At 44.5% G+C, this 10,079-nt stretch overlaps 1 protein-coding gene across 1 annotated transcript; it reads left to right on the plus strand.

The window, feature by feature from the left end:
• Positions 1-7,399: 7,399 nt before the first annotated feature.
• On the plus strand, positions 7,400-9,922 carry LOC116359663 (interleukin-17C-like). The gene is made up of 3 exons (XM_031812886.1): positions 7,400-7,582; positions 7,867-8,123; positions 8,532-9,922. Exons 1-3 carry the CDS (start codon positions 7,574-7,576, stop codon positions 8,767-8,769), a joined length of 504 nt encoding a protein of 167 aa, XP_031668746.1. The 5' UTR covers positions 7,400-7,573; the 3' UTR covers positions 8,770-9,922.
• Positions 9,923-10,079: the final 157 nt, after the last annotated feature.

The following is a 10,079-nucleotide window of genomic DNA, read 5'->3' on the forward strand; positions in this document are numbered from 1 at the left end:
TGAGCATACACTTAAATAATGACATGTTTTATTTGACTGTGCTGTAGTACCTGCATCTGACGGTCTGTCTCAGCGGATGGAGGGAGACAGCAGACAGACTTTTACGGTCCCAGCTCTCTGCTGAATTTCCTCTGTGAGACTGACCAGAGAGAGGGAACACCGCCTACCACCTGATGGTCTGTCTCTGAGGGAATACCGCCTTCCACCTGATGGTCTGTCTCTGAGGGAATACCGCCTACCACCTGATGGTCTGTCTCTGAGGGAACACCGCCTTCCACCTGATGGTCTGTCTCTGAGGGAACACCGCCTACCATCTGATGGTCTGTCTCTGAGGGAACACCGCCTACCACCTGATGGTCTGTCTCTGAGGGAACACCGCCTACCACCTGATGGTCTGTCTCTGAGGGAATACCGCCTACCACCTGATGGTCTGTCTCTGAGGGAACACCGCCTTCCACCTGATGGTCTGTCTCTGAGGGAATACCGCCTTCCACCTGATGGTCTGTCTCTGAGGGAACACCGCCTTCCACCTGATGGTCTGTCTCTGAGGGAACACCGCCTTCCACCTGATGGTCTGTCTCTGAGGGAACACCGCCTTCCACCTGATGGTCTGTCTCTGAGGGAACACCGCCTTCCACCTGATGGTCTGTCTCTGAGGGAACACCACCTGATGGTCTGTCTCTGAGGGAACACCGCCTTCCACCTGATGGTCTGTCTCTGAGGGAACACCGCCTACCACCTGATGGTCTGTCTCTGAGGGAACACCGCCTTCCACCTGATGGTCTGTCTCTGAGGGAATACCGCCTTCCACCTGATGGTCTGTCTCTGAGGGAACACCGCCTACCACCTGATGGTCTGTCTCTGAGGGAACACCGCCTTCCACCTGATGGCAAAACTCGAGTCACACCACACTATTTCTGCCTCAATGCACAAATTCACGTTGTTGTTTATTAATGACTAGAGAAAGTTAAATATTTCTTTCGATATTAAAAAGTAGACACGATGAGCTGCTAATTCCAACGACGCAATCCAATCGATACACGTGGCTACTCATTCTGCTGCAGTGCCGAAGTCATGAAGAAGCGTGTATTGTCTTGTAAAAGTGTTGAATCAAAACACTGTTGACAGTTCTGTGTAGAAGAAGAAGAAACAGCAGCTCTCTGCTGTATTCTTGGACAGTCTCTCTCTGGTTTATTCCTGGACAGTTTCTCTCTGGTGTATTCTTGGACAGTCTCTCTCTGGTGTATTCTTGGACAGTTTCTCTCTGGTGTATTCTTGGACAGTCTCTCTCTGGTTTATTCTTGGACAGTCTCTCTCTGGTGTATTCCTGGACAGTTTCTCTCTGGTGTATTCTTGGACAGTCTCTCTCTGGTTTATTCTTGGACAGTCTCTCTCTGGTGTATTCCTGGACAGTTTCTCTCTGGTGTATTCTTGGACAGTCTCTCTCTGCTGTATTCTTGGACAGTCTCTCTCTGGTGTATTCTTGGACAGTCTCTCTCTGGTGTATTCTTGGACAGTCTCTCTCTGGTGTATTCTTGGACAGTCTCTCTCTGGTGTATTCTTGGACAGTCTCTCTCTGGTGTATTCTTGGACAGTCTCTCTCTGGTGTATTCCTGGACAGTTTCTCTCTGGTGTATTCTTGGACAGTCTCTCTCTGGTGTATTCTTGGACAGTCTCTCTCTGCTGTATTCTTGGACAGTCTCTCTCTGGTGTATTCTTGGACAGTCTCTCTCTGGTTTATTCTTGGACAGTCTCTCTCTGGTTTATTCTTGGACAGTCTCTCTCTGGTGTATTCTTGGACAGTCTCTCTCTGGTTTATTCTTGGACAGTCTCTCTCTGGTCATGTGGTTTTAAAAGTTACGGAACCTCATGGCTAATACTAAACCTTGTTTTGGGGTCTTGGAAGCTGTAGGCGCGGTGATTTGAGCTATTCGATTGGCCAGTACAGTTGTCTCTCTTAATATATTTCTCCTGGTCCGATGGACAGGCGGAATCTATCCATTGTCTGTACTTTGCCTACCGAGCGCACAGGGCCTCTGAATCAAGTGCACCTAGCTCCAACAGGGCTTCTGAATCAAGTGCACCTAGCTCCAACAGGGCTTCTGAATCTAGTGCACCTACCTCCAACAGGGCTTCTGAATCAAGTGTACCTACTTCCAACAGGGCTTCTGAAACAAGTGTACCTACTTCCAACAGGGCTTCTGAATCAAGTGCACCTTACTCCAACAGGGCTTCTGAATCAAGTGCACTTTACTTCAACAGGGCTTCTGAATCAAGTGCACCTACTTCCAACAGTGCTTCTGAATCAAGTGCACCTACTTCCAACAGGGCTTCTGAATCAAGTGCACCTTACTCCAACAGGGCTTCTGAATCAAGTGCACCTACTTCCAACAGGGCTTCTGAATCAAGTGCACCTACTTCCAACACGGCTTCTGAATCAAGTGCACCTACTTCCAACAGGGCTTCTGAATCAAGTGCACCTTCTTCCAACAGGGCTTCTGAATCAAGTGCACCTACTTCCAACAGGGCTTCTGAATCAAGTGCACCTACCTCCAACAGGGCTTCTGAATCAAGTGCACCTACTTCCAACAGGGCTTCTGAATCAAGTGCACCTACTTCCAACAGGGCTTCTGAATCAAGTGTACCTACTTCCAACAGGGCTTCTGAATCAAGTGCACCTTCCTCCAACAGGGCTTCTGAATCAAGTGCACCTACTTCCAACAGGGACTCTGAATCAAGTGCACCTAGCTCCAACAGGGCTTCTGAATCAAGTGTACCTACTTCCAACAGGGCTTCTGAATCAAGTGTACCTACTTCCAACAGGGCTTCTGAATCAAGTGTACCTACTTCCAACAGGGCTTCTGAATCAAGTGCACCTTACTCCAACAGGGCTTCTGAATCAAGTGCACCTACTTCCAACAGGGCTTCTGAATCAAGTGCACCTACTTCCAACACGGCTTCTGAATCAAGTGCACCTACTTCCAACAGGGCTTCTGAATCAAGTGCACCTTCTTCCAACAGGGCTTCTGAATCAAGTGCACCTACTTCCAACAGGGCTTCTGAATCAAGTGCACCTACCTCCAACAGGGCTTCTGAATCAAGTGCACCTACTTCCAACAGGGCTTCTGAATCAAGTGCACCTACTTCCAACAGGGCTTCTGAATCAAGTGCACCTTCCTCCAACAGGGCTTCTGAATCAAGTGCACCTACTTCCAACAGGGACTCTGAATCAAGTGCACCTAGCTCCAACAGGGCTTCTGAATCAAGTGCACCTATCTCCAACAGGGCTTCTGAATCAAGCGCACCTACTTCCAACACGGCTTCTGAATCAAGTGCACCTACTTCCAACAGGGCTTCTGAATCAAGTGCACCTACTTCCAACAGGGCTTCTGAATCAAGTGCACCTACCTCCAACAGGGCTTCTGAATCAAGTGCACCTACCTCCAACAGGGCTTCTGAATCAAGTGTTGAAATAATTTAACTAATAAATAGAACAACAAGACTTTATCTTTGGCTTTTCTACAGAAATGTTAGGAATGCGTTGAAGATAGACCAGTCAATCACAATGAATCAATCAAATTGATTTATAAAGCCCTTTTTACATCAGCCAATGTCACAAAGTCCTATACAGAAATCCAGCCTAAAACCCCAAACAGCAAGCAATGCAGATGTAGAAGCATGGTGGCTAGGAAAAACTCCCTAGAATGGCAGGAATCTAGGAAGAAACCTAGAGAGGAACCAGGATCTGAGGGGTGGCCAGTCCTCTTCTGGCTGTGCCAGGTGGAGATTATAACAGTACATGGCCAAGATGTTCAAATGTTCATAGATGACCAGCAGGGTCAAATAATAATAATCACAGTGGTTGTAGAGGGTGCAGCAAGTCAGCACCTCAGGAGTAAATGTCAGTTGGCTTTTCATATTTGATAATTCAGAGTTAGAGACAGCAGGTGCGGTAGAGAGAGTCGAAAACAGCAGGTCTGGGACAGGTAGCATGTCAGGTGAACTGTTCAGGATTCCATAGCCGCAGGCAGAAAAGTTGAAACTGGAGCAGCAACACGACCATGTGGACCAGGGACAGCAAGGAGTCATCAGGCCAGGTAGTCCTGAGGCATGGTCCCTGGGCTCAGGTCCTCCAAGAGGGAAGGGAGAGGGAGAGAGAGGGAATTAGAGGAAGCATACTTAAATTCATGCAAGATACCGGATAAGACAGGAGAAATACTCCAGATATAACAGACTGACCCTAGTCCCCCGACACATAAACTATTGCAGCTGCTGCCCCTTCCGACGATAGTACAGGGCCAACCAGGCTATGGGATATAACCCCACCCACTTTGCCAAATTACAGCCCCCACACCACTAGAGGGATATCTTCAATTTTACTACCCTGAGACAAAGCTGAGAATAGCCCACAAAGATCTCCCCCACGGCACAAACCCAAGGGGGGCGCCAACCCGGACAGGAAGATCACGTCAGTGACTCAACCCACACAAGTGACGCACCCCTCCTAGGAACGGCATGGAGGAGCACCAGTAAGCCAGTGACTTAGCCCCTGTAATAGGGTTAGAGGCAGAGAATCCCAGTGGAGAGAGGGGAACCGGCCAAGCAGAGACAGCAAGGGTGGTTCCTCACTCCAGTGCCTATGTGTTCACCTTCACACCCCTGGGCCAGACTACACTCAATCATATAACCCACTGAACAGATGAGTTTACAATAAAGAATTGACCATTCTATAAAAATTGAGCTCTATAGGAGAAATCCCTGACTCCAGCTGTTTGCTTAGAAATTCTAGGGACAATTAGGAGGCCTGTGTCTTGTAACCGTAGAGTATGTTTAGGTATGTACGGCAGTACCAAATCAGAGAGATAGGTAAGAGCAAGCCCATGTAATGCTTTGTAGGTTAGCAGTAAAATCTTGAAATCAGCCCTAGCCTTAACAGGAAGCCAGTGTAGAGAGGCTAGGAATGGAGTAATATGATCACATTTTATGAGTTTATTTAGTGCTTTATCCAGGTAGCTGGAAAGTAGAGCATTGCAGTAGTCTAATCTAGAAGTGACAAAAGCATGGATGAACTTTTCTGCATAATTTTTGGACTGTTACGAAGATGGAAAAAAAGCTGTCCTTGAAAGATTCTTGATACGTTCGTCAAAAGAGAGATCAGAGTCCAGAGTGGCGCCGAGGTCCTTCACAGTTTTATTTGAGACGACTGTACAACCATCAAGATCAATTGTCAGATCCAACAGAAGATCTCTTGGGACCTAGAACTAGCATCTCTGTTTTGTCCAAGTTTAAAAGTAAAACATTTGCCGCCATCCACTTCCTTATGTCTGAAACACAGGCTTCCATTGAGGGCAATTTTGGGGCTTCACCATGTTTCATCGAAGTGTACAACTTTGTGTCATCCGCATAGCAGTGAAAGTTAACATTATTTTTCATCATTTTGGCATCATCAAGAGGTAAAATATATAGTGAAAACAATAGTGGTCCTAAAACGGAACCTTGAGGAACACCGAAATGTACAATTGATTTGTCAGAGGACAAACCATCCACAGAGACAAACTGATATCTTTCCAACAAATAAGATCTAAACCAGGCCAGAACTATCTAAACCAGGCCAGAACTTGTCCGTGTAGACCTATTAGGGTTTCCAATCTCTCCAAAAGTATGTGGTGATCGATGGTGTCAAAAACAGCACTAAGGTCTAGGAGCAACGAGGACAGATGCAGAGCCTCGGTCTGATGACATTAAAAGGTCATTTACCACCGTCATGAGTGCAGTCTTAGTGCTATGATGGGGTCTAAAACCAGACTGAAACATTTCGTATACATTGTTTGTCTTCAGTAAAGGAAGTGAGTTGCTGCGCAACAGATTTATCAAAACAATTTGAGAGGAATGGGAGATTCGACATAGGCCGATAGTTTTTTAAATATTTTCTGGGAACTTTTTTGGCTTTTTCAAGAGAGGCTTTATTACTGCCACTTTTAGTGAGTTTGGTACACATCCGGTGGATGGGGTTGTTTGATAACCACTAGCCAACACTTTCTCGATCTGAACTCCTAACGCGAAGTGGGCGTGGCTGGTGTGGCTTCATGACAATGATTGCAAGAGCAGCTTGTCATTGATTTGATGGCTCCAACTCAGTTTCACTGCCAAAAACATCCTCTATGTGGGTGTCTGCTATTGCTGGTAAAGGCTGGATCTGATTGAATCTCAACAAGATCTCACAGTCTCATATCAGAATTAGATGTTCATCCGTGCTTCTCAAACCTCAAATTTCAAGGATGTTCCAAACATCACATTTTGAAGTGTTTATGGTTGAGTTTAGGCATTAACTCTGAATTGTTAGGGTTAGGGTTTAGTTCTGGCATTAACTCTGAATTGTTAAGGTTAGGGTTTAGTTTGGGCATTAACTCTGAATTGTTAAGGTTAGGGTTTAGTTTAGGCATTAACTCTGAATTGTTAAGGTTAGGGTTTAGTTTAGGCATTAACTCTGAATTGTTAAGGTTAGGATTTAGTTTAGGCATTAACTCTGAATTGTTAAGGTTAGGATTTAGTTTAGGCATTAACTCTGAATTGTTAGGGTTAAGCTCAGGCATTAACTTCAAAATCTTAAACTCTGAATGGTTAAGGTAAGGGATACGGTGTGGGATATGCTTAAAACAAAAATCTCATAAACAACTTCCTATCTCTGGATTCAAACATGGCACCAAGAGGCAAATGTTGCACTCATCCACCATCCTCATCCACAACACCTTGGCAAAACCCAAACCTACTTAAAGGTAATGGCGCTCACTGTTGCCCCTAGAGGCCAGTTTCCACATCATCTCCCGACATCCTCAGACATGGATGGATGTAGAATACTGACTTGTAATCACTGGTAACCTGGCTGTGAATATAGGCCTATATAGTAGGGCCGTTCTCCCACTCCTCCCTCCACTATCTCCAAATATCTCTCCTCTGAGAAATGAGGTTTTGTTAGCTTGTTAGCTTGTGCTGGAAATGTACAATGGACCAATAACAACCAAATGTAACACGGTTCATATGAGAATTACCTCAAGTAAATGCACCATAAAAGACAATATGTGTTTAGAAAGAAAGAAAGAGATTTATTCATAGTATGAACAGCATAATCATGTTGGAGGGAATTATATTTGGAGTAAAAGTAGAATAACTAACTCGTTTTAAAACGGTTCCTAAAGTGCAAAGTGAACGTTTCATGTTCAATAATACAACCATGGTAATGTTAATAGAAAATCTAATTCAGATCTAGCGTACTGAGTTTTGGTGATGAATAACCTAGAATCAATCTCGCATTCCTTTAGCGCTTTGAATGACGCCACTGCGTATCCGACATTCTCGGTGATTAGCAATGAAGCGGTTGAGGAAAAGGATATCGGTGTAATGTACTGCGGCGGTATAGAGTTTAATCGTTTCATTTCCGTCTCGGGTTTCCCCAGGAGAAAGTGGCCTACAACTGTCACTATATAAACAGTGACAGGGGAAGGGCAACCATGGCACATTGAGAACAGACTCCTGCAGCCACCTGGTCTTTTCGTTTAAAAAACACAGTTGGAGGATGACACGGGTCAGTCTGCAGAATTAAAGCATTATGCTATTTTGAAATATATAATTAAATTAGTATTTTAAATGATATTTAATGACATTGTATATGAATGGAATATGTTTAGGGACAGGTTATTATAGGCTAATGGTTTCGATGTGCGTGTCAAACGATCAATTAGTTGTTTAATTTTTGTTGTTGTTGATCATCTGAGTTTTAAACTTCTGCTATGCACATTGATTATTATTATTATTTACGATCTACTTGTTGTCGCATGAAAAACTTTTGCTTTCTTCGCCGTTTTCCAGATGTTAGTTCTTTGCATCTGCGGTTGCCTGAGTTTTGTATGGCTGTCGTCAGCAAAGAGATGTTTCAATCAGAGGGGTGTGGATCGGCGGGCTTCAAGGTTCATCATGAGCATCCACTGCTTTAGGACGGCTGTGTCTGACAGCATCCACCTGCAACGGCAATGGGACAGACAGAGCTGCCCCAGCTTCCAACTCCACACTGGGTCTCTGTCATCGGTGCAATTCAACAACCGCTCTCTCTCCCCCTGGCGGTACAGGTAAGGTATCGCCCTTCAGCATTCTGTAAAACAGCACAATATGTAATAGCGTCATTTCAACGGCCTGGTCCTGACACTTTGTTTGGTAAACTGAAGGATGGGACTGGGGAAATAGAACTCTCAAATGAATAGTCAGCTTTGGATGGCAGGACTGACGGCACATGATTGACATGATGTTTCAAACGTTTTGAAGACAAACACAAAGAATGGAGTAAAAGCCTATGAAAAGGTCAAATAGTTACTAATCATTTAATGATGCTATTAATGTGCATGTATTTTCATTTTTTTGATGCCATTCATCAAATTCAATGCATATATCTAATCAGTGGACGTTTCCGATAATATCAGGCTACACTGTGACATCACGTTGGGCTTCTGATATCATTTCACGACGTCGCTCTCTTACAGAATCGATGAGAGAGAGGACAGGATTCCTGCTAAAATCCTGGTGGCTGAGTGTCTGTATGAGGGCTGCATCGTCAACAAGCACGAGGACAAGACATATAACTCTGTCCCCGTTCTGGCCACTATCACCGTGCTCCAGAAGACTGTGTGCCCTGGCAACCCTCGACACTACCTGGTGACAGTCGACTCGGTCACCATCCCTGTGGCATGCACATGTGTTGTACCCAGACAGATGATTTAATCTCTTGGATTAGGTTAAGTGTTACGCACGTGTCCAAAATGGCACCCTATTCCCTATGTAGTGCACTACGATACATCCCTGTCCAAAATGGCACCCTATTCCCTATGTAGTGCACTATGATACGCACATGTCCAAAATGGCACCCTATTCCCTATGTAGTGCACTACGATACATCCCTGTCCAAAATGGCACCCTATTCCCTATGTAGTGCACTATGATACGCACATGTCCAAAATGGCACCCTATTCCCTATGTAGTGCACTACGTTTGACCAGAGCCCTATGGGCCACAATTTGTGTCTGTGCTTAATACACACAGACACAACCTTGGATTAGATTCATTCTTATAGAGATGATTATAGAATAAATAACCATTTAAGTAGTGAGATTTCTCACCAAAAATAAAAAAGAAGTTGTGTTTGTTTTAAAACTCACCTTAGATTCCTGTTGAGATATTTTCGTCTTTAAAAAAAAAACAAATGTTTTTTTTACCTTTATTTTACTAGGCAAGTCAGTTAAGAACAAATTCTTATTTTCAGTGACGGCCTAGGAACAGTGGGTTAACTGCCTTATTCAGGGAGCAGAACGACAGATTTGTACCTTGTCAGCTCGGGGGTTTGAACTTGCAACCTTCTGGTTACTAGTCCAACACTCTAACCACTAGGCCACCCTGCCGACTATGAATGTGAATGTGAATTGGACAGATCATTCAAGCAATATTGGTTGGAATATGGTTGTAAAATGGTTTGGTTGGAATATGGCTGTAAAATGTCTTATGCCGGGGGGGTTTTCTAGAACCTGGACTTTGGTAAATTGATGAGGTAGAAAATGTCTGTTCCTGCTGTATACAGATAGTAGAACTGCTGGGGTTTCCCACTGGTGTGTATAACTAATATGTTGTCTTTGTGTATTAGTCAATGACCTATTGATCAATGGTCTTAGGGACATAGGAAATTCAACTCCTCGGTTATGCTGTTGTGTCCACTAGATATCTCAGTGAGACGATAACGTGACATGATGTTCGCTTTCACTTGTTGATATAATCCCCTTCTGGGAACTTCAGTGGTTCAATCTGCAGTGTTGTATGTGTTATAAAATCAATCTGCAGTCCTCTCCCAGTGTTGTCCGTCTTATCAAATCAATCTGCAGTCCTCTCCCAGTGTTGTCCGTCTTATAAAATCAATCTGCAGTCCTCTCCCAGTGTTGTCCGTCTTATAAAATCAATCTGCAATCCTCTCCCAGTGTTGTCCGTCTTATAAAATCCTATCATGGTAAACGGTACCCTGTGAGCCCTCAAACGATTCTGCTAAC

This window comes from Oncorhynchus kisutch, unplaced genomic scaffold (genome assembly GCF_002021735.2).
Source record: "Oncorhynchus kisutch isolate 150728-3 unplaced genomic scaffold, Okis_V2 Okis03b-Okis08b_hom, whole genome shotgun sequence".
NCBI lineage: Eukaryota > Metazoa > Chordata > Actinopteri > Salmoniformes > Salmonidae > Oncorhynchus > Oncorhynchus kisutch.

Bases quoted from the DNA above. Each gene is read 5' to 3' on its own strand.
- LOC116359663 (XM_031812886.1), top strand. The intron at 8,124-8,531 runs GTAAGGTATCGC...GCTCTCTTACAG, and splicing joins CTCTCCCCCTGGCGGTACAG to AATCGATGAGAGAGAGGACA.